Source organism: Rana temporaria, chromosome 12, assembly GCF_905171775.1.
Source record: "Rana temporaria chromosome 12, aRanTem1.1, whole genome shotgun sequence".
NCBI classification, from domain to species: domain Eukaryota; kingdom Metazoa; phylum Chordata; class Amphibia; order Anura; family Ranidae; genus Rana; species Rana temporaria.
The window spans coordinates 139,303,619-139,327,965 of NC_053500.1; the positions used below are offsets into that span (position 1 = coordinate 139,303,619).

Genomic DNA, 24,347 nt, shown 5'->3' on the forward strand with positions numbered 1-24,347 from the left:
TGGCGGCGTTTTATTTATCGCCGGTCTGCGATGATCCCGGAGGATTTCTCCGCCACGTGACGCTTTATCTTCTAGAACAGTTGTGTGGCGAGGATTAGAGGGAAAGATTACAGGTGATTTACACCGCCAGGAGGGACGGGGGCCACAAGGACAAGGGAGACGGGGGGAGGGGGGGGACATTGAGCGCGCCGCTGCGTCTGCACGCGGATGAGGAAACAGAAAACGCGGACACCTTCCCTTTTAGGAAACGTGCCGCTGTTCCAGAGACGCTATTCTTCCCATAATGAAACATTTATAACCCAACCAAAAGCGGTTTCTTCCATTTTCACGTGAGGGGGTCAGAACGTCCGCAGGGTTCTACGGCGGCAGGTCGGCTCCCCTGCGCGAGAGCCCGTACTATAACGTCGGCTCTCTAAGCGGCCACTAGAGGCGCATGCTCGTCCCTGACTCCCGTGCGCGTGCCCGGCGGGCGCGATCGCCGCCGGGCACCCGCGATTGCTCGTTACAGAGCGAGGACCGGGAGCTGTGTGTGTAAACACACAGCTCCTGGTCCTGTCAGGGGAGAAATGCCTGACCGTCAATGTATGAACAGAAGATCAGTCATTTCCCCTAGTGAGGCCACCCCCCCTACAGTTAGAACACACCCAGGGAACATACTTAACCCCTTCCCCGCCCCCTAGTGTTAACTCCTTCCCTATTTTTATAGTAATCCAATGCATTTTTATAGCACTGATCGCTATAAAAATGCCAATGGTCCCAAAAATGTGTCCGAAGTGTCCGCCATAATGTCGCAGTACCGAAAAAAAATCGGTGATCGCCACCATTACTAATAAAAAAAAATATATAAAAAATGCCATAAAACGACCCTCTATTTTGTAAACGCTATAACTTTTGCGCAAACCAATCAAACGTTTGTTGCGATTTTTTTTTTTTTACGAAAAATAGGTAGAAGAATACGTATCGGCCTAAACTGAGGAAATTTTATTTTTTTATATATATTTTTGGGGGATATAGCTCTATTTTTGTTTATAGCGCAAAAACTAAAAACCGCAGAGGTGATCAAATACCACCAATAGAAAGCTATTTTTGTGGGAAAAAAAGGACGCCAATTTTGTTTGGGTAGCCACGTCGCACGACCGCGCAATTGTCAGTTAAAGCGACGCAGTGCCGAATCGCAAAAAGTGCTCTGGTCTTTAACCAGCAATATGGTCCAGGGGTTAAGTAGGTAAGATACCTTTAACCCCTTGCCAACCGCTGCACGACTATATACGTCGGCAGAATGGCACCGCTGGGCAGATCGACGTGTGTGTATATATACACGTCACCTTTAAGGCCCGGGATTGTGGGCGCGCGCGCGAGCTCCGTGAGCATGACCGCCGGTCCCGCAGACTCTATGTCCGCCGGGAGTCCCCCGATCGTCTCACGGAGAGGAAGAATGAGGAGATGCTGATGTAAACAAGTATTTCCCCATTCTGCCTAGTGACAGGACACTGATCACAGCTCCCTGTGATCGGGAGCGGTGATCAGTCACATGTTACCCACCCCCCCACCCTACAGTTAGAACACATCCCTAGGACACACTTGACCTCTTAGCGGCCCCCTACTGGTTAACCCCCTTTCACTGTTAGTCTCATTTACACAGTAATCAGTGCATTTTTATAGCACCGATCGTTGTATAAATGTGAATGGTCACAAAATAATGCCAAAAGTGTCCGATGTGTCCGCTGTAATGTCGCGGTCACAATAAAAATCGCTGATCGCCGCCATTACTAGTAAAAAATAAAAATAAAGTTATTAATAAAAATGCCGTAAAACTATCCCCTAATTTGTAGACGCTATAACTTTTGCGCAAACCAATCAATAAACGCCTATTGCGTTTTTTTTTTTTCCCCGAGTGACACAGTGAGGGGAAAAATTCCAAAATTAAGTCACGTATGGGCAGAAAAATTTGACAAATTCTAACCTTTCCAAAACTAGAAAAAAAACTCTTGTAGGAATTGGGCTCCAATGTTTCTCCAGCATTGTGACATCTCAACTGCCCATATGCAGTTGCTTGGTGGCCCATTGGTTTGTTTGCAGGCTCTCTTTGTTGCCAGAGATAAAGCTAAAGTTTGGTAGTTTCTTTTAACTTCTTGCTCAAGTTGATTAAAACTCTGGAAAGCCCAAATTCATCAAAAAAAATAAAAAATTCCCATTCAGTGTGGAAAGTTTGCAATTGCTGTGTGTGCCCTATCCCAGTGAGGTCAATAGGGGTCTCTGAGACCTCCCAAATACGGCTGGAAGAATTTCCAAGGTTCTAAGCCTTCCACAAACTTTTCAAAACTAGAAGAAAAACTCTTGTAGGAGTTGGGCTTCAATGTTTTTCCAGCATTGTGACATCTCAACTTGCCCATGTGCTATTGTTTGGTGCCCATCAGTCTTTTTGCCAACTCTCTGGCAACCTTGTTCTGGATACCAGTTGAAAAATTACAATATTTTTGGTTGCCCAATGGTGGTTTTCCATTGGAAGACTGCCATTGTCAGTTGGCCATTGCCAATGAGCCATTGTTTGGTGCCCATCAGTCTGTTTGCCAACTCTCTGGCAACCTTTGTTCTGGATACCAGTTGGTAGATACCAATATTTTTGGTTCCCCAATGGTGGTTCTCCTGCTGGTTGGCCATTGCCAATTTGTCGGTTAGCCATTATATTGACTATCTGTCAAGTGGTCTTTAGTCTGTCAGCCATAGCTGTTATGTCGCGTACAGACGATCGGACATTCCAACAACAAAACCGTGGATAAATTTCCGACGCATGTTGGCTCAAACTTGTCTTGCATACACAAGGTCACGCAATTGTTATCGGAAATTCAGAGCGTCAAGAACGCGGTGACGTACAACACTACGACGAGCTGAGAAAAATGAACTTCAACGATTCTGAGCATGCGTCGAAATGATTCCGAGCATGCGTCACATTTTTGTGCGTTGAATTGTGTACACATGGTCGGAATTTCCGACAACAACTTTTTGTTGGAAAATTTGAGAACCAGCTCTCAAATTTTTGTTGTCGGAAATTTCGACAGCAGATGTCCGATGGAGCCTACACGCGGTCGGATTTTCCAACAACAAGCTCACATCGAACATTTGCCGCCGGAAATTATGACCGTGTGTACGCGGCATTAGACGTCCCTTGTTGTGGTTCCCTCAGAAATCAAGCCCACACACTGGAAACCCCCAGTGCTTTGACGTCCAGGTGGTGCCATAGGAAAAATTACAGACAAACACAAAGTAGAATGGGTAATTTAATAAAGTACATCTACATTCCAAGGGTAAAAATAACTATCATGCCAGAGAAAAGGCTAGCAAAACAATTATCTTAAGTTTAAAAAAAGGTAATTATATGTAAAAAGGTTAATGTTGGTGGAGGGGGAAACATGATGAGATGTGCTTTCAGGAACGAGGGTGAAATGTGCGAGAAACCGCCACCCCCAGGCTGGCCAGAGATTGCCGCCCCATGGGCAGGGAAGAGCAGACCTGTATATGGAAGGTTGACACTAAAGTGTGTGCATATGTTTGTGCCAGGGGCGAAAACCAAGGTCTCGGCTCAGAGTCGTCAGAGAAGCAGAGTTGGTTAGTTTTGTCTTGTACTGAGTCCTACACAAACTACATCTCCTTGCAGTGGCCAGCCATAGAGAAAAAACGAAAAACGAAAAAACAAAATAAATAAAACAGGCTTGTAGATGGATGGAGCCGTCGGTCTTTAGATGATACCATATTGGGCCAATTCGTGCAGCTCCAAGTGATTGAAGGCTTCCCAGGGGCAGATGACGGTGATGTCTGCAAACAAGGAACAGTCAATATTACCATAATTTCTACCTTGCCTTTATGCTATTCCTCAAGGTAACCCCCATTTCATCAATACAGCCCCTAACTTTACCTCCAATTCTTAACCACCTTCTCATATTAAGCCTACATCTAGCCCTTATGCTAAACTCCAACCTAACCCCCAACGATCAACCCAACCCTACCTCTATCCTTTAACCCTCAGCCCAACTCCTTACCTTAAACCTAAATCTTAACCCTTATGCTATTCCCCAAAGTAACCCCTTTTTATCAATCCAACCCCTAACTTTACCTCAAATTCTTAACCCCCAAACCACCTTCTCATCTTAAGCCTACAATTAGCCCTTATGCTAAACCCCAACCTAACCCCTCACCATCATCCCAACCCCAAACCTTACCTGTAATCTATAATGTTCAACCCAACTCCTTATCTTAACCATAAAGCTTAACCCAGCTCATCACCCTAAAACTATAATCTTACCCTTATGGTAAACCTCAACCTAACCATCAACCCAACCCATAACCTTACCTCTAACCTTTAACCCTCAACCCAACTCCTTACCTTAAACCTAAATCTTAACCCTTATGCTATTCCTCAAAGAAACCCCTTCTTATCAACCCAACCCCTAACTTTACCTCAAATTCTTAACCCCAAAACCACCTTCTCATCTTAAGCCTACAATTAGCCCTTATGCTAAACCCCAACCTAACCCCTCACCATCATCCCAACCCCAAACCTTACCTGTAATCTTTAACGTTCAGCACAACTCCTTATATTGACCATAAAGCTTAATCTAGCTCATCACCCTAAAACTATAATCTTACCCTTATGCTAACCCTCAACCCAAACCATAACCTTACCTCTAACCTTTAACCCTTAACTCAACACCTTACCTTAAACCTAAATCCTAACCCTTATGCTACTCTTTAAAGTAACCCCTTCTTATCAACCCAACTCCTAACTTTACCTCCAATTCCTAACCCCCAAACCACCTTCTCATCTTAAGCCTACAATAGGCCCTTATGCTAAACCCCAACCTAACCGTCAGGCCAACCCCAAACCTTACCTGTAATCTTTAACGTTTAACACAACTCCTTATTTTAACCATAAAGCTTAACCCAGCTCATCGCCCTAAAACTATAATCTTATCCTCATGCTAACCCTCAACCTAACCCCTAACCATCAACCCAACCCCTAACCTTACCTCTAACCCTCAACCCAACTCCATACCTTAAACTTAAATCTTAACCCTTATGCTATCCCTCTACCTAACCTCTAAGCATCAACCTAACCCCTAATCCTACCTCTAATTCTTACCCTCAACTTAAACTTTAACCATAACCTTCAACCCAAACCCAAAGCTATCTATCTATCCATATATCTATCTATCTCTCTATCTTTAACATATGTGATAATATCTTTCCGGACAGGATCATGTAAAATATGAAATCACAGATGTGGTTACCTGTTCCTAGACCCTCCATACCGGGAATGTCATCACCAAATCTGTAACAGAAAAATAACAATACTTAGAAGTGGAAAAATTTGCTTTATATGGGGTAGAGCTGGTAGAAAGCAATCGTTCCTTCCTTTGATTAGTTTTGATTAGTTTTTACCCCAATACAATAGAAGGAAGTGCTTTAAATCTTTAACGTCTGGGAATTTAGAGAGTAGACTAACGAGGAATGTGGCTGGGTTGGTGTAGGACCTAATCTGCTACACAGTTTAACATGTCAACAGGCTATAGAGCTAGGAGGATCCCAACTGAGCATACTTGTTTGTGCCGTGACATTGGTTGGTCACGGCAATCTGGAGCTGCTCATAGACATGAGATTGTTGCCCGGCCTACTGTGCGGTCATTTTGAGCCCATATGTAGATGAGCCCAAATATAGATTAGCCTTTGTATGTTTTATGGAATTCTGCCAGTCATACCCATCTCTGATGTTGATGTTTTTGTGTATGTAACAAACTATCTAGTAATTCATCTACTTGTGGTTTGGCAAAGGACCGTCTTACCCTTGAATGCCTTTCTTTGGAGGTTTACTCTTGAACTGTCGGGTCTGCCTCTGTTTGAATTTAGGTGGCCCTTTCCTGGGAGTTGCGGGCCCTCCCACTACGCGGGTGGCTGACTTAATCTCAGACTTTGCAGGCTCTAGGTTCATGGCAGCTCAGGAACCTTGTTGGCTCCGGTAGAAACTCAGTAGAGCGGAAAACGTCCAAGTGAGGCCAGCTGAGTGGAGATCTTTATAGAACCACCTATAGGAGGAAAAAGAGGTATTGTTATCTGAGTGGCCTCCAGATGAACAGCTCACATATTGGCTTAACATCTGTACCCTCATCCATACAGGAATTCACATACAGTATGTGATTTGGGAAATATGATATGCACATGCGTGTTCCTAAGAAGTGAGGCAATAACCCGCAAGGAGGAGGTCCTGATTCCTCTATATAGATCTTTATATCGCTAGAGGGGTCACCAGCAGGAGGAAGGGGGTTCCGATTCATGTATATAGATCTTTATAACACTAGAGGGGTTACCAGCAGGAGAAAGGAAGTCCTGATTCCTCTAGATCTTTATATCGCTAGAGGGGTCACCAGCAGGAGGAAGGAGGTCCAGATTCCTCTATATTGATCCTTATCTCACTAGAGGGATCACCAGCAGGAGGAAGGGGCCCTGATTCCTTTTTAGAGACATTTAGTTACTGTATTAATTGGCGTATAACACTCACCTTTTCACCCTGCAAATCGGCTGCAAATAGCGTGTGCGTGTTAAACGCGTGTGGCGAGAACGGGGAGATAGGCGGGATGAGCGCCGGCAGATTACATACAGCAAGAATCTCCTGTTTACTCAACGGCCTCTGTAATAGGAAGTCCCTTCTCCTGGGCCGGCATTGGACCAGTGTTCTGTCTATCATAGAAGCTGGTCCAGGAGGCGGGACTTTGAATTAAAGAGGCCACCGAGTAAACAGGAGATTCTCGCTGTATGTAATCTGACGGCGCTCATCCCGCCCCCTCCCTGAGATGGGCATTGATTAGGCTGCATTCATGGCAATGGGGAGGCTGCAGATGGGAAATTGTGAGGCTACAGATTGGCATTGATTAAGCTGCATTGATGGGTAATTGTGAAGCTGTAGATGGGCATTGATGGGCAATTTTAAAGGTTGCAGATGGGCATTGATCAGGCTGCATTGATGGGCACTGACCCTTATTTTGCTTCTTTATAGTTCTTTATTTAAAATGTTCGTTTTTTTCCCTGAAACTTCCCTCTTAAAATGAAGGTGCTTGTTATACACATGTGCGTATTATATGCCGATAAATACGGTAATTTAGATTACTGTGTCAAATTCTGAAGCCCTGGAGATACCTTAACATAGAATGAGTCCAGAGACAGAACTACTGCTTCAATGTGAAGTTGGGCATCAAGGACACATGGCATGGCCTCAAACTACCAGAAGAAAACTCAACTTTAAAAATAACGGGCTAGATTCAGCATTGATTTACGCTGGCGTATCTATAGATAGGCCGCGTAAATTCAAAGCTGCGTCCCGGCGTATCTTCTTTCTGTATTCAGAAAGCAAGATACGCCAGAATTAGGCTCAGATCCGACTGGCGTAAGTCTCTTACACCGTCGTATCTTAGGGTGCATACTTACGCTGGCCGCTAGGTGGCGTAAGGCTTTCCCGGCTTAACGTTGCTCCTGCTTCTATGAAGCGCACGCAATGTTAAGTATGGCCGTCGTTCCCGCGTAGAATTTTGAATTTTTTACGTCGTTAGCGTAAGTCGTTCGTGAATAGGGCTGGACGTAATTTACGTTCATGTCGAAACCAATTTGTCCTTGCGGCGTACTTTGGAGCAATGCACACTGGGATATGTACACGGATGGCGCATGCGCCGTTCGTAAAAAACGTCAATCACGTAGGGTCACCACCCATTTACATAAAACACGCCCCCCTCATACTCATTTGAATTAGGCACGCTTACGCCGGCCCCATTTACGCTACGCCGCCGTAACTCTGATTTACGGTGGCGTATCGTAAATACAATACACTACGCCGCCGTAACAATGCGCCGCCCTACCTGAATCTAGCCCAACATTTAGAAACCATTATTTTACCAAAATTTGCATAGAAGAGACTACAGCAGAAGTAGCAACATTAAGTAAATTTAAACATTCTTGTGATAATTTTAGATCTAAACTCAAATAGAAATATAAAAAAACAAGGGCAGACTAGATAGGCCTCTTGCCCTTTTTATGCCATCACCCTTCTATGTCTCTATCATTTATCAGTCTACTATAAACTACGACTTGGTGGAAGGGGTAATATGGTTGCTATACGCTTTCACGCACTTTCAATATCAGGATTGCGTCTTGTTTCTCTGGATGAAATAACTCGGATTATATTGAGCGTTTGGCATTCTTAATTAACAAGCATTTTCTTTCCTGTAGTTGCTCTCCCTATAATGACCCATTTTTCAGGTCGCAGTTTCTGCGGAAAGGCGTTAATCTCTGCTGACCTGGGTTTTAACTTGGCTCACACTTGATCCTCTTATGCCAAGGACGCTAAGAGGTAATTATAAGAGCGTGATGTGTGCCGGAAGAGGGAAAGTTCAGGGAGATGAGACTCATAGACCCACTTGTAAAACATTTTTTTTTATTTTTTTAAGAAATCTACAGTGTCCGTGGCGGTTTAGGCTGGTCCTTGGATATAATAAAATAAAAAATAAATAAATATGAAAAAAAATAAACACTAACACAATGCAGACTTTAAAAGTACACATTTAAAAATATCCACTTTTGTAAATATAAAATAAAATGAAAGTTATTTTAAATTGTGTTACACAAATTTTTTATAAACCAAACAACTTACGTGCATACATAAAAAAAAACTACAATGTCGGCCGCAAACACTTCTCACATTCCTATACAATGTGTAAAACATCAAAAAACAACAATCAATGTGCCGCACTTCTACTACCCAAGGTAAACAATCAAATCAAACATAAAATACAGCTACTATATCAATCAAAGGAAAATTCCTTGGAAAATGGGCATGTTCAAATTCTGCATATAATAGTAATGTAAACAATTTACAATGTCTATGAATTTAAATCTATGAATTTGAAATATCTGAAAAATTTCCCCCTGAAGAAGCCAAGTGTCCCTGTGGCGTAACGCGTAAGGAAGGAGCAATAGGACAGCACGATGGCTGTTTCCCGGTGGTGGAACCTGTATACCAGTGGCTAGTGCTGTGTCACGGAGACAAAAGACTGTATGATTTTTTAAGTTTCACCAGCTAAAAATTAAATGAGCACTTTAAGAAGAACACAGTGGATTGGTGAGGATTGCCAGCATGGCAATAAAAAACAGGACTTTCCCTATTTCTGCTAACAACTTCTCCCACCAACCTTAACGATGGTCTTTAACCACTTCAATACCGGGCACTTTTACCCCCTTCCTGCCGAGGCCAATATTCAGCTTTTAGCGCTGTCGTACTCATAAAGTGGGTGTGATCGGCAGCATTCGCATATTTAGAGGCAAAGATTTGGTGGAACCATTCCATAAAGTGAATGTGATGGTCAATTCTCACATATTTTGAGGCAGAGTCTTAGTGGAACTATCCAATAAAGTGGGGGTGTGATGGGCAGTCATCACATATTTAGAGGCAGGATCTTGGTGGAACCAACCCATAAAGTGGGTGTGATGGATGGTCCTCACATTTTTAGAGGCATATGCTTGGTGGAACCAACCCATAAAGTGGATGAGATGGTCAATCCTCACATATTTAGAGGCAGAGTCCTCACATATCTAGAGGCAGAGTCTTGGTGGAACCAACCCAAAAAGTAGGTGTGATGGGCAGTCGTCACATATTTAGAGGCAGAGTCTTGGTTGAACCATCCCATAAAGTGGGGGTGATGGGCAGTCCTAGCATATTTAGAGGCAAAGTCTTGGTGGAACCAACCCATAAAGTGGGTATAATGGGCAGCCCTTGCATATCTAGAGGCAGAGTCTTGGTTGAACCATCCCATAAAGTGGGTGTGATGGGCAGTCCTCACATTTTTAGAGGCATATGCTTGGTGGAACCAACCCATAAAGTGAATGTGATGGTTAATCCTCACATATTTAGAGGCAGAATCTTGGTGGAACCAACCCATAAAGTGGGTATGATAGGGAGTGCTCACATATTTAGAGGCAGAGTCTTAGTGGAACCATCCCATAAAATGGGTGTGATGGGCAGTCCTCACATATCTAGAGGCAGAGTCTTGGTGGAACCAACCCAAAAAGTAGGTGTGATGGGCAGTCGTCACATATTTAGAGGCAGAGTCTTGGTTGAACCATCCCATAAAGTGGGGGTGATGGGCAGTCCTCGCATATTTAGAGGCAAAGTCTTGGTGGAACCAACCCATAAAGTGGGTATAATGGGCAGCCCTTGCATATCTAGAGGCAGAGTCTTGGTTGAACCATCCCATAAAGTGGGTGTGATGGGCAATTCTCACATATTTTTAGGCAGAGTCTTAGTGGAACCATCCAATAAAGTGGGGGTGTGATGGGCAGTCGTCATCACATATTTAGAGGCAGAGTCTTGGTGGAACCAACCCATAAAGTGGGTGTGATGGGCAGCCCTTACATATCTAGAGGCAGAGTCTTGGTGGAACCAACCCATAAAGTGGGTGTGATGGGCAGTCGTCGTCACATATTTAGAGGCAGAGACTTGGTGAAACCATCACATAAAGTGGGTGTGATGGGCAGTTGTCGTCACATATTTAGAGGCAGAGTCTTGGTGGAACCATCCCATAAAGTGGGGGTGATGGGCAGTCCTTACATATTTAGAGGCAGAGTCTTGGTGGAACCATCCCATAAAGTGGGTGTGATGGGCAGTCGTCGCCACATATTTAGAGGCAGGGTCTTGGTGGAACCATCCCATAAAGTGTGTGTGATGGGAGGTCCTTGCATATTTAGAGGTGGGGTCTGAGCAATAGTAACCAAAAAAATGGGTGCGATTTGGGTTCGCCAGAAGTTCGGCAGACTTTCCACCTCCGCAGTGCAATAATGACCATTGACTGATCCTTTTCTAGCAAGAGTGGACTTTCTGGTGTTAAATAATCAGCGTAGGTTCGCTTTAATTACCAGACTGCTAATTCCAACTGCAAGACAAATAATCCGTTACAAAAGAGGGTTTTGCAGCAAAGCCTGCTGGGAAGGGGCATTGATGGAACCTTTGAGCATTTTTTTTCCCTTTAATCCTCTTACATGTCACTGAGCATGACACAAGCTCATCCTCGTTTATAACCGAATGGAAAGTAAGAGCTGCAAGGAATTATTACGAATGACGAGGGTCAGTGAAGAGTAGAATAAGATCTCCAAACTTCTGAAAGTGTATGAAAAAAATCTTGGATCAGCTCCGATTTGCATTATTATATAAGCTTCAGGCTTAATCATATCATTTTACAAAATGTAAAAATGAGAATTTATTTTACTTTCTGCTAAAAAAAACAAATCCTATAATTTTTTTTTTAAATCAATCTTCTTTATCAATGAAGGCCAATATGTACCGTATTTATCGCTGTATAACGCGCTCCCGCGTATACCGCGCACCCCTAAAGTGGCCCCCAATCCTGTGGAAAAAGTTTATTTTGTACTTACAGTTTTGGTGTCTTGCGCGGCGTCCGTCGGCAGCCTCGTCGGGTCCGGCGTCCGTCTGCGGCTTCGGGTGTCCTCTTCGTCGGGTCCGGGGTCCGTCTGCGGGCTTCGGGTGTCCTCTTCGTCGCGTCCGGCGTCCTTCTGCGGCGTCCTCCCCGCTCGTTTCCCGCGCCGAGTTTGAATACTGCGCCGACATATACAGAGCGCAGTACACTCGTGTATTGTCGGGCAGGCTCGGCAACACTCGCGCTCACGTCCTATACGTCCAGGACGTCAGCGTGGAAGGTGCCGAGACTGCCCGACTATACCCGAGTGTACTGCGCTCGGTATATGTCGGCGCAGTATTCAAAACTCGGCGCGGGAAAGCGGGTATCGGCGTATACCGCGCACCCACGATTTTGCCCTAAAAATTTTTATTTATTTTTTAAAAGTATTTTTTTTACCAGTAATGGCGGTGATCGGCAACTTATACCGGGGGGCTGTGATATTGCGGCGGAAAAATCAGACACTAACTAACCTGACACCATAATGAAGAGCTTTCCTCCTCTTCCTCCATCCTCATCCTCTCTTCCTCCTCCGATGGTCCTGGCATCTCTCCAGGCGGCCCTCCAGGTCCCGGATGTGGAGTTGGTAGAACTCCTTGCTTCACTCTGGTCCTCGACTCCGCCTTCTTCTTCTTGGGCGCCATGGTACCTACACCCATCACTATAACGTCCCGCAGCTAGGCAACCAATTACTTTTCATTTGGCAATATTGCACTATGGCTGTTCTTTGTTTCCTTTGAGCGCCATTTATACAAGAAGTGCCATTCCTTGGAGCGAGCCGTTTCCTCTATATGTGGAATTATCCAGGATGTTTTGGTGCCAAGTTTTGGACGTAGTTCTTCGTCTTCGCCTGGATGCCTTTACAGATCCATCAGCAGGATTCCTTATCTGACTATCTGATGAGCCTTGGGTGATTGTTGAAGGTGAACGGCCAATTCATAAATTTAACAGTCGATGTTTGGATAGATGTTTTTTCTTCTATCAAGTTATCCCTATGAGATTTTTACCTTTTATATTTTATAGGGCTGGGCTTAGTTTTTCCTTCTCAGCTCAGCTGTTAGCTAATTGCCAGCTCCCATCTCTCCACAATGATCCACCTGTCGATGATCCTGCTCGTCAGCTCTGCTTACTTAAAGCCTTCCAGTTCATTTGCTCTTTGCCTTCGCCTGTGTTAACATCACTAGAGACTTTCTCCTGCGTTCCTGTTGAAGACCTGCTTGACTGACGTTCCCTCTGGCTACAGATCCTGCTTGCTGTACTACTACGTTTATCGCTGGCTCTTGGACATTGGCTTGGCCGACTACCCGATCCGGTTACTGAACTCTGGCTATGTTTTGACTACGCTTACTCTGTTTACCTTTTTATTAACCCACAGAGTTGGTCTCCAGAGTCCATTTAAGGCTTTTGAGAATCTTAAGGCTGCCTTTGTTTCTGCTCCTGTGTTGGCACATCCTGATCCTACATTGCCTTTTATCCTTAATGTTATCCGAGAGACCATGAGAAAAAACAGCCACGAGGGCCTCATTGTTCCAAGCAACCTCTGCTGCCAGAATATGGAATTCAATGGCATTATCGGCAACCGTCCTTGTACTCTGTTTGATGGACATGAGGCACTCGGCAGCAGATAAAGGTAGTAGTATCTGTAGCAGGATCTGTAGCCAGAGGGAACGTCAGTCAAGCAGGTCTTCAACAGGAACGCAGGAGAAAGTCTCTTGTGATGTTAACACAGGCGAAGGCAAAGAGCAAATGAACTGGAAGGCTTTAAGTAGGCAGAGCTGACGAGCAGGATCATCAACAGGTGGATCACTGTGGAGAGATGGGAGCTAGCAATTAGCTGACAGCTGAGCTGCCAACACAGAGAAGGAAGGGCTAAGCCCAGCCCTGACAGTTGGACTTTTATTCACATGTATTTATTTGTATGTTTGGATACTCATCATATACTCATCATATTCATTCTTTGAGTACATTACTTTATGGCACTTTATTGAATAAGCGCACCATTCTCATCTTTTTCACTAGGGGAAATGACTGATCGCTGTTAATACATTGTATGAACAGACGGTCAGGCATTTCTCTCCCTGACAGGACCGGGAGCTGTGTGTTTACACACACAGCTCCCGGTCCTAGCTCTGTAACAAGCGATCGCGTGTGCCCGGCGGCGATCGCGCCCCTAGTGGCCTGCCGAGAGCCGACGTTATACTACATGCTCTCGCGCAAGGGAGCTGACCTGCCGCCGTAAAACGACAGCGGCTGGTCGGCAACCAGTTAAAATGCTGATTGGTTTCTATGCACAGCTGCTCCAGATTTGCACACACCAGTTTATGTAAATCAACCCCATAGTGCCCCCTGCCTTGCCCAACAGGGATATGAGGAGCTCCCAGCATGATAAAGTCAGACTAGTCTACACCACCACTTGAAACCCACGCCATGACCAACAACCCCGCTCTCCTCCTCTCACATCAGGAAAATGCTTTGGAAGTCTCTTGCAACATGGCTGTTCTCTCTTTGGCATGGAAGCTTCATTATAATACGGTAATCCTCTCTTCAAAGCATGTTTCTGGATAGGTATGTGGGTGCAAACTCATATACTCCAACAGTGCCACTGGGCCCCAACGCTGCAAACATGTTCCAGGTTGAGGTTTATGTGTCACTCGAGAGCCAAGATATTCCCGGACCCACCCCTTCAGTGTTCAGAAATTCATGGATCTCCACCAGGCCCGGACTGGCCATAGGGCACACTGAGCATTTGCCCGGAGGGCCAGGGCTGCATGTACTGACAGAGGACCACGTGTTCTGTTAGGAGCAGCCTGTTGGTGACTGAGCCACTATTCCCCCTTCACTTTAAGAGGTACGTTTCAGGGGGAATTTTTTTTTTTAAATAAAGAACTGTGAAGCAAAAAAAGGGTCAGTGCGAATGAATGCAGCCTAATCAGTGTCCATCAATGCAACCTCACCATTGCCATGATGCAGCCTCACCATTGCCATGAATGCAGCCTCACCATTGCCATGAATGCAGCCTCACCATTGCCATGAATGCAGCCTCGCCATTTCCATTAATGCAGCCTCGCCATTGCTATGAATGCAGCCTCATCATTGCAATCAATGTAGCCTCACCACTGCCATGAATTCAGCCTCACCATTGCAATCAATGCAGCCTAACCATTGCCATGAATGCAACCTCACCATTGCAATCAATGCAGCCTTACCATTGCAATCAATGTAGCCTCACCACTGCCATAAATGCAGCCTCACCATTGCAATCAATGCAGCCTTACCATTGCCATGAATGCAGCCTTACCATTGCCATGAATGCAGCCTGATTGATTCCCACAGGGAAGGGGGAGGCGGGACGAGCACCAACAGATTACATGCAGAAGAATCTCCTGTTTACTCAGCGGCCTCTTTAATACAAACTTCTACCTCCTATGATAGACAGAACAGTTGGCCAATAACAGCCGAGGAGACGGGACTTCCTATTACAGATGCCGCTGAGTAAACAGGAGATTCTCGCTGTATGTAATCTGACAGTGCTTGTCACGCCCCCTCCAAGGCAGCGCCGATAAATACGGTATATATCTTTTGTGGCCCTGGGGGCCACAAAAGACATATATATATATATATATATATATATATATATATATATATATATATATATATATATATATATATACACACACACACACAAATCTCTAGGGGGGCCATATTAAACCAGAAGGTGGGCCGCGATTGGCCCACGGGCCAGACTTTGGGCATGCCTGACCTATACAATCAATAAAATTGATAATAAATACCAGTTTCAAGGTTGACTACAGCCTGGAGAAATACTATATTACCAAAAGTATTGGGACGCCTGCCTTTACACGCACATGATCTTTAATGGCACCCCAGTCTTAGTCCATAGGGTTCAATATTGAGTTGGTCTACCCTTTGTAGCTTTGTTTGCTCTTCTGGAAGAACGGTCAAACATTCCCATAGACACCCTCCTAAACCTTGTGGACGGCCTTCCCAGAAGAGGTGAAGCTGTTATAGCGGCAAAGGGCGGAGCCAACTCAATATTGAACCCTCCGAACTAAGACTGGGGTGCCCAATAAGGTTCATGTGCGTGTAAAGGCAGGCGTCCCAATACTTTTGGTAATATAGTGTAAGATTAGAGCCTTTGAACAAATAATATACTTTTGAGCGATATTTTTTTTTTCATTAAACTACACAGCTAAAGAAAATGTAGAGGACACGTTGGTCAGAAAATCTGAAGGACTTTTTTAGGTCAAAAATTGACGTTTTGCTTTAAGTTCTTCAAACTATTATTATTAGTCGTGTTTATCAGCTGGACACCCGGCACGATATACGGCGACTCCGTGGGAAGCTGCAGGATTAGATGTGCTTTCTGCAGACGCAGCAAAATGTTTTCACCTCAAGCAGCTTAGAGGTGACACAAATCTCTATCCAGGATCACCTGCAGCGCTGTACTGTGCCCGGCCGGTCCCGTGTACCCGTCTAGGCTGTCATCAATGATAGCAGGACTGTGCGAGCCGTGGGGGGGTCCTACGATCAGTTTGCATGGGTCCCAGAATTATCAGATGTCCCTTAAAGTTTAACGGCACAGCGCCCGCCGCACGATGATATACGTCAACACAATGACACAGGCAGGCAAATGGATGTACTTGTACCCGCCGCGTGCCTTGTGAGTGCGTTCCCGGGCAGCTCCCCACGATTGCGGTCGGCAAAGGCAGAACAGGGGGATGCCTTGGTAAACAAGGCATTCCCCTGTTCTGCCTAGTGACAGGACACTGGTCGATTGTTCCCTGTGATCGGGAACAGTGATCAGTGACGTGTCACTGTAAGCTCCTCCCCCTAACAGTTAGAATCACTCCCTAGGCCAGTGATGGGGAACCTTGGCACCCCAGATGTTTTGGAACTACATTTCCCATGATGCTCATGAACTCTGCAGTGTAGTTGAGTATCATGGGAAAAGTAGTTCCAAAACATCTGGGGTGCAAAGGTTCCCCATCACTGCTCTAGGGCACACTTAACCCCTTCAGCGCCACCTAGTGGTTAACCCCCTTCACTGCCAGTGTCATTTACACAGTAATCAGTGCATTTTTATAGCACTGATCGCTGTATAAATGACAATGGTCCCAAAAATGTGTCAAAAAAGTGTCCGATGTGTCCGCCATAATGTCGCAGTCACGATAAAAATCGCAGATCGCCGCCATTACTATTAAAAAAATAAAATAATAATAAAAATGCCATAAATCTATCTCCTATTTTGTAGACACTATAACTTTTGCGCAAACCAATCAATATTTATTACGATTTTTTTTTACCAAAAATGTGTAGAATAATACATATCGGCCTAAACTGAGGAAAAAACTTTGCTTAGTGTCCCATCATTGGTGTCAGTGGGAGGAATAGTGTCCCCTCATTAGTGTCAGTGGGAGGAATAGAGCCCCTTCCTTGGTGTCAGTGGGAGGAATAGTGTCCCATCATTGGTGTCAGTGGGAAGAATAGTGTCCCATCATTGGTGTCAGTGGAAGGAATAGTGTCCCATCATTGGTGTCAGTGGGAGGAATAGTGTCCCATCATTGGTGTCAGTGGGAGGAATAGTGCCCCATCATTGGTGTCAGTGGGAAGAATAGTGTCCCATCATTGGTGTCAGTGGAAGGAATAGTGTCCCATCATTGGTGTCAGTGGGAGAAATAGTGTCCCATCATTGGTGTCAGTGGGAGGAATAGAGCCCCTTCCTTGGTGTCAGTGGGAGGAATAGCGTCCCATCATTGGTGTCAGTGGGAGGAATAGTGTCCCATCATTGGTATCAGTGGGAGGAATAGTGTCCCATCATTGGTATCAGTGGGAATAATAGTGCCCCATTATTGGTGTCAGAGGGAGGAATTGTGTCCCATCATTGGTGTCAGTGGGAGGAATAGTGTCCCATAATTGGTTTCAATGGGAGAAATAGTGTCCCATCATTGGTGTCAGTGGGAGGAATAGTGCCCCATCATTGGTATCAGTGGGAGGAATAGTGTCCCATCATTGGTGTCAGTGGGAGGAATAGTGCCCCATCATTGGTATCAGTGGGAGAAATAGTGTCCCATCATTGGTTTCAATGGGAGGAATAGTGTCCCATTATTGGTTTCAATGGGAGGAATAGTGTCCCATCATTGGTGTCAGTGGGAGGAATAGTACCTTGTATCAGTGGGAATAACAGTGCCACAGGGGCAAGCAAAGGGCCACATCTGGCCCCTGGGCCGCAGTGTGGAGACCACTGACAAAAACCATAAAGGGACCCTCTGGAGCCTGCTTTTCTGAAGACGGGTTCACATAAAAAAAAAAATGATATCAATTCCTCTTAATTATACCAATGATGGGGCAAAATCCCTTCCAACGACACCAACGATGGGGCTCAATTCCTCCCAATGACACCAATGATGGGGCTCCATTCCTCCCAATGACACCAATGATGGGGGACAATTGCTCACAATGACACCAACAATGGGACCCAATGACATAATTTCGCTGGCGTAAACGGTGCAATTCCAGAATCGTGGCAAAATGCGGGAAACGCAATTGTGATGCCTTTACTTGTTAATAACATCCTGGATCGCGGTACGATTGGCAGGCGAGAAATCACTCTGCAATCTCAGCAAAATCGCGCCGCACTACGCCGTCGCCTAAAAGAAGCTCCTGCTCCTCTTTGAACGACAACAAGCTTTGCTAGTTGTTGAGGGGGGGGGGGGGGTTGCGCCGCTGGACGCGCTCTTCTTACCTCTTCCCAGGGCCGACCTTCAGTAATTCTTGGGGGCCCCATATACATCTGCAGTGAAGGGGCCCCCTGGTGCCAAGGATTATATCCATCTGCCAAAGTTGTTAAGCGGGGGGGGGTGCCGGGGTTGCCGCGAAAAATTCCGGGAAGGGGTTACCGCCATTGCCTCAAAATTGCGGGAGGGGATTGCCGCGAACGGGGTATTGCCTCGAAATTGCGGGAGGGGATTGCCGCGAACGGGGTATTGCCGCAAAATTGCGGGAGGGGGTTACCGCGAATGAGGTATTGCCTCGAAATTGCAGGAAGGGGGTTGCCGCGAACGGGGTAATGCCGCAAAATTGTGGGAGGGGGTTGCCGCGAACGGGGGATTGCTGCGATTGGGCCCAGGGCCCCCTATTGGGCGGGGCCCAAGGGCTTGAGCCCAGTCAAGCCCAATGGTAAGTCTGGCCCTACTCACGGTCCACCCTGCCAAAACCAGGATGACCACTATCTTCAGGAGACCTGCCGAAGCAAGTTCTGCTCAAGGTTGGGCTCCCCCAACTGGAGACCCCATGGGCAGAGGAGAACCTGAAGGTTCCCATTTATGGAAGTCATGGCATTAGGAATAGTGCCCCGAGGCGCAAGTCTTCTGACGGGGACTGGGATACTCATGGTCAGGGCAGGACTTAGGGTGGTGGGGGCCCCTGGGCTTAATAATCGAAGGGACCCCCTCGATCAGATGGGTTGTTACCGCCGACCGATCATAGTTGTTGGGGGGGTAATACTTAACTTGACTTTTCTTCAACTTTACAGATAAAGTCCAGCTAAAATGTGACCAACTACTTCTAGCTATCAAAATCGAGGCGTTGAGCACTTAGCTGGCCATCGCCATGGCAATTTTTCATTGAAACCATTTTCTATTTACCCGGAATCACAAATTCCCGGTAAAGTAATCACCAGGAACTAAGCAACGTATCACCGTGCTCTCCAAATACAGTGTAGTCACCAAAGTCACCTTGGGTTGGCCTTTACACGTGACGTCGTTCTTCAAAGTCATAAAGTGACAAAGACATAAAAAATGGTGGGAATTAGATTGTCCCCATCAAATCCCGGCCCGGAAAATCCCATCACTTTTGGTGTTCTTTTTTCCATTTGTTGGTTTGACCTTCATGGACTGTGTTAAGGATACCAATGTATTGTCCATAGGTGGTAGATAGCTTCATCTCCGACCATCGTATTTGCGATTCCTGGGAGGTTGACATCGAGTGAAAATAATCTGGCCAGCTTTTTGGCAGTTGAAGCGGCCCACCTTGTTCTGTATACCTCCTTATCCTGAAAAATCGGCCAGCCAGCAGTAAAAAACGGGCAACTTTAGGTTGGGAAGTTGGGTTCTCCGCTTACTTACCCTCCACAAATGGCTCTCACATATCCATCCACAGGAAGAGTTTGCGGTCGGCGGACACCCCCTTCATTCGTTCTCCTCTGGCAATCGACTGATCCGCCCCACCTCTGAGGCTCGGGATTTATGAGGCTCAGCAGTAATAGGATTACCCTTCTCTATCTCAAACGGTAATCTGATAGCCCATCTGGGGACATGCATGGGCGCATCTCTGGAAACGATCCCTTTGCTGCAGTTCAGAATATACAGTGGAACCTCGGAATTGCGAGTAACGCGGTTAAAGAATGTTTTTTTTCGCGATACGTTCACTGGATTTAGAAAAATCCTAACCCGGTTTGCGAGTGTTGTCTCGAAAACAAGTAGGATTCAGGCCAAAGCGGTGTGCAGTAACGCGTTTGGCCTGAGGTGTGGGGGGGCGCCAGAGCCGAGCGACGCTGGCCGTAGCCAATTGGCACAGTTCGAATTTCCAAGGTCAGCCAAGGTGTCCTCGGGCCTTTTCCAGATGTTTCCGAGACTCTCCGGCGACCCCCCCGCCTCTGGTCGCATGCCATTGAAGTCAATGCGGAACGAATCATTTTCGTTTCCATTGACTTCAATGGGGAAACTCGCTTTAATATGCGAGCATTCTCCTGGAACGGAAAAATCTCTCTCCCTTGGAAAGACTCGGAAATACTACGTTCCCGAGGTCAGTGGAGGTGTCCTCGGGTCTTTACGGCTGTTTCTGAGGCTCTACGGTACCCCCCCGCCTCTGACCACATGCGGTATTGCATGCCACTGAAGTCAATGCGGAACAAATAATTTTCGTTTCCATTGACTTCAATGGGGAAACTCGCTTTGATATGCGAGTGCTTTGGATTACGAGCGTTCTCCTGGAATGGATTATGCTCGTAATCCGAGGTTTCACTGTATCTGAAATCAAATCTTTACCATTTTGTGGTAATAACATGGTGTGGGCAGATTTCTGGCAGTCACAGACTGTGTCACGCCCCCCTTCAGCTCGTGTCTTGGAATAAGAGGGAGGTGAGGCCTCCAACAATCTACATGTAATATCCAGCCCCCCCCCATTGTGTTTAGCTGGCTGGTGGGCGTGGAGGAGGAAGGGAGGGAGTGGGCTGTCATTTACCACTGTGTATACGCCCACATGTATGACTCTATAGTCACATGGGCTGCTCAGATGTGATAGGGAGGAAATGCTCAGCATAGAATCTCACTGAAAACTGAGCATGTGCAGAGTTGCCAAAAATGCTCGGAAATACTAGGGGCTAGATTCAGGTAGCCCTGCGTAATTTAGTGCGGGCGTAACGTATCTCCGATACGTTACGCCGCCGTAAATTAGGGCGCAAGTTCCGTATTCATAAAGAACTTGCGCCCTAAGTTACGGCGGCGTAACGTATGTGGGGATGATGTGGGCGTGTTTTATTTAAATTAATGGTGACCCCACGTATTATACGTTTTTTACGAACGGCGCATGCTCGAAATCCCGCCGCAAATCGTCATTGCTTTCGACGTGAACGTAAATTACGTCCAGCCCTATTCGCGATCGACTTACGCAAACGATGTAAAAAATTCAAAATTCGACGCGGGAACGACGTCCATACTTAACATTGCGTACGCCTCATAATAGCAGGAGCAACCTTACGCCGAAAAAGCCCAACGTAAACGACGCAACAAAATAGCGCCGGGCGTACGTACGTTTGTGAATCGGCGTATCTAGGTCATTTGCATATTCTACGCCGTAAAACGACGGAAGCGCCACCTAGTGGCCAGCGTAAATATGCACCCCAAGATACGACGGCGTAAGAGACTTACGCCAGTCGGATCTTAGGCTAATGTCGGCGTATCTTGCTTTCTGAATACAGATTCTAATCACACGGAATACCATTTCTCTGCTTTTATTATCAGCATTAAAATAATACAAAATATATAAATAAAAGTAAAAAAAAAAAAATACAGAAAAAAAAAAAACAGAAACTGGATGATGTATGTCAAATACACTCTATGGCCAAAACTTTGTACCTCTGACCCTCAACACCTTTATGAGCTTGTATGTTTTCCCAAAAAATTGCGTTTGTAAGACCGCTGCGCAAATACGGTGCGACATAAAGTATTGCAACGTCCGCCATTTTATTCTCTAGGGTGTCTGAAAAAACATATATATACAATGTTTGGGGGTTCTAAGTAATTTTCTAGCAAAAAAAACAGATTTTAACTTGTAAACAACAAGTTTAAAAAATAGGCCCCGGTCCTTGAGCGGTTAAACCAATTACAGTCTCCGGTTCCTCCTTTCATGGCGATTGGCTCTTCATCCTGAACCGTATTTCCATCCGTATAAACATCTTCATGTTCTCGTCCTCGATGCTCCGTTCCAAGGCGCCCAGCGCCCGCTCGCCGCCATCTTTGTAGAGTTCCAGCAGCTCCTCCGCGTAGGCGATCCAGACGCAGTTATGGCAGCCGCTCATACAGCAGTGGGCGGGGGGAGGCGGGATGGGCGGGTCTACATCTTGTCGGAGATCGCCGCTCGCGGGGCTGGGGGAGTCTGCGCTCTGCGTGGGACCGTCCTCGCCGCGGGATTGGCCGGAGGAGATCGCCTTCCTGCCGCACGAGACGCATACGGAGTGAGAGATCCGTCTAAGCAGGGAGCTCAGTATCTGCAAGACAGCAGACAGGCGAGTGAAATATCGGGGGAAATACAGAGAGAAAAGGTGATTTCATGCAGGGTGACTCTATTTTCATGAAATAAAAGAAATAGCAAATAATGAATAAATCATAAATACACCACACAAGCTACATTGTAATTAAATGTCATTTTTTAAAAATTCTCTTGTCTTTTCAGTCTGCAGCAATTTTCTGTAGAATGCAATACGGCCACCTGGGGGCGCTCTTTACAGAGATGGTATAAGGACCGCCCCCTAGAAATGTCATATCCTGCTTCTGTGATTGGCTCACTAATTTCCCCAGAAGTCTGCACTAAGATAAAAGTCCTGACCCCCGCACATTACACACTCCTGACCCCCGCACTCTGTACATTACACACTCCTGACCCCCGCACTCTGTACATTACACACTCCTGACCCCCGCACTCTGTACATTACACACTCCTGACCCCCGCACTCTGTACATTACACACTCCTGGCCCCTGTACTCTGTACATTACACACTCCTGACCCCTGCACTTTGTACATTACATACGCTGACCCTGCACTCTGTAAAATACATACTGCTGACACCTTTACCCTGTACATTACACACTCCTGACCCCTGTACTCTGTACATTACACACACCTGACCCCTGAACTCTGTACATTACACACTCCTTACCCCTGTACATTACACACTCCTGACCCCCGCACTCTGTACATTACACACTCCTGACCCCTGTACATTACATACTGCTGACCCCTGAACTCTGTATATTACACACTCCTGACCCCCGCACTCTGTACATTACACACTCCTGACCCCCGCACTCTGTACATTACACACTCCTGACCCCTGTACATTACATACTGCTGACCCCTGAACTCTGTATATTACACACTCCTGGCCCCTGTACATTACACACTCCTGACCCCTGAACTCTGTATATTACACACTCTTGACCCCTGTACATTACACACTCCTGACCCCTGTACATTACACACTCCTGACCCCTGTACATTACATACTCCTGGCCCCTGAACTCTGTATATTACACACTCCTGGCCCCTGTACATTACACACTCCTGACCCCTGTACATTACATACTGCTGACCCCTGAACTCTGTATATTACACACTCCTGGTCCCTGTACATTACACACTCCTGGCCCCTGTACATTACACATTCCTGACCCCTGTACATTACACACTCCTGACCCCTGAACTCTGTATATTACACACTCTTGACCCCTGTACATTACACACTCTTGACCCCTGTATATTACACACTCCTGGTCCCTGTACATTACACACTCCTGACCCCTGAACTCTGTATATTACACACTCCTGGTCCCTGTACATTACACACTCCTGACCCCTGAACTCTGTATATTACACACTCTTGACCCCTGTACATTACACACTCTTGACCCCTGTATATTACACACTCCTGGCCCCTGTACATTACACACTCTTGACCCCTGTATATTACACACTCCTGACCCCTGAACTCTGTATATTACACACTCTTGACCCCTGTACATTACACACTCTTGACCCCTGTATATTACACACTCCTGGCCCCTGTACATTACACACTCCTGACCCCTGAACTCTGTATATTACACACTCCTGGTCCCTGTACATTACACACTCCTGGCCCCTGTACATTACACATTCCTGACCCCTGCACTCTGTACATTACATACACTTGCCCCCTGTACTCTATACATTACATCCTCATGACCCCCGCACTCTGTACATTACACACTCCTGACCCCTTCATAGGTTCAATTGTTTAGCCCCTCCCACTGCACAGTCTTACCACACCCACCATTCCCTGTAGTGCCCCCCCCCAGGAACTCTACTTTCCCAGGTATAATACCTGCCCAACCATGGAAGCAATGACAGTCCCTGTAATCTGATCATATATACACAACTCCACACACAGCTCGTCTATCAACCCCCAAAGCATTACCATGACAACAGGCAGTACAGCCCAGGAGGGAACCCCCTGCGACCCCTCTTGTTCTCTGACATTGCCAAGCGGATATGACGTCACACTCGGG

General features: G+C 46.1%; 1 protein-coding gene across 3 annotated transcripts; it reads right to left on the reverse strand.

The window, feature by feature from the left end:
- Positions 1–3,260: 3,260 nt before the first annotated feature.
- PDE6G (phosphodiesterase 6G) lies at positions 3,261–24,345 on the reverse strand. Of its 3 annotated transcripts, none has more exons than XM_040330971.1 (4): positions 24,257–24,345; positions 5,838–6,077; positions 5,286–5,326; positions 3,261–3,813 (listed from the first exon to the last, which is right to left on the reverse strand). In XM_040330971.1, exons 2-4 carry the CDS (start codon positions 5,981–5,983, stop codon positions 3,737–3,739), a joined length of 264 nt encoding a protein of 87 aa, XP_040186905.1. In that variant the 5' UTR covers positions 5,984–6,077; positions 24,257–24,345; the 3' UTR covers positions 3,261–3,736. The 3 variants fall into 3 exon arrangements, with proteins under 3 accessions (XP_040186905.1, XP_040186904.1, XP_040186906.1); XM_040330970.1 differs by lacking the exon at positions 24,257–24,345 and adding an exon at positions 19,649–19,754; XM_040330972.1 differs by lacking the exon at positions 24,257–24,345 and adding an exon at positions 6,551–6,592.
- Between the last annotated feature and the right edge of the window lie 2 nt (positions 24,346–24,347).

Bases quoted from the DNA above. Each gene is read 5' to 3' on its own strand.
- PDE6G (XM_040330971.1), bottom strand. From the start codon at position 5,983: ATGAACCTAGAGCCTGCAAAGTCTGAGATTAAGTCAGCCACCCGCGTA. The intron at 5,327-5,837 runs GTAAGACGGTCC...TTTCTGTTACAG, and splicing joins CCAAAGAAAGGCATTCAAGG to ATTTGGTGATGACATTCCCG. The intron at 3,814-5,285 runs GTAACCACATCT...CCTTGTTTGCAG, and splicing joins TATGGAGGGTCTAGGAACAG to ACATCACCGTCATCTGCCCC.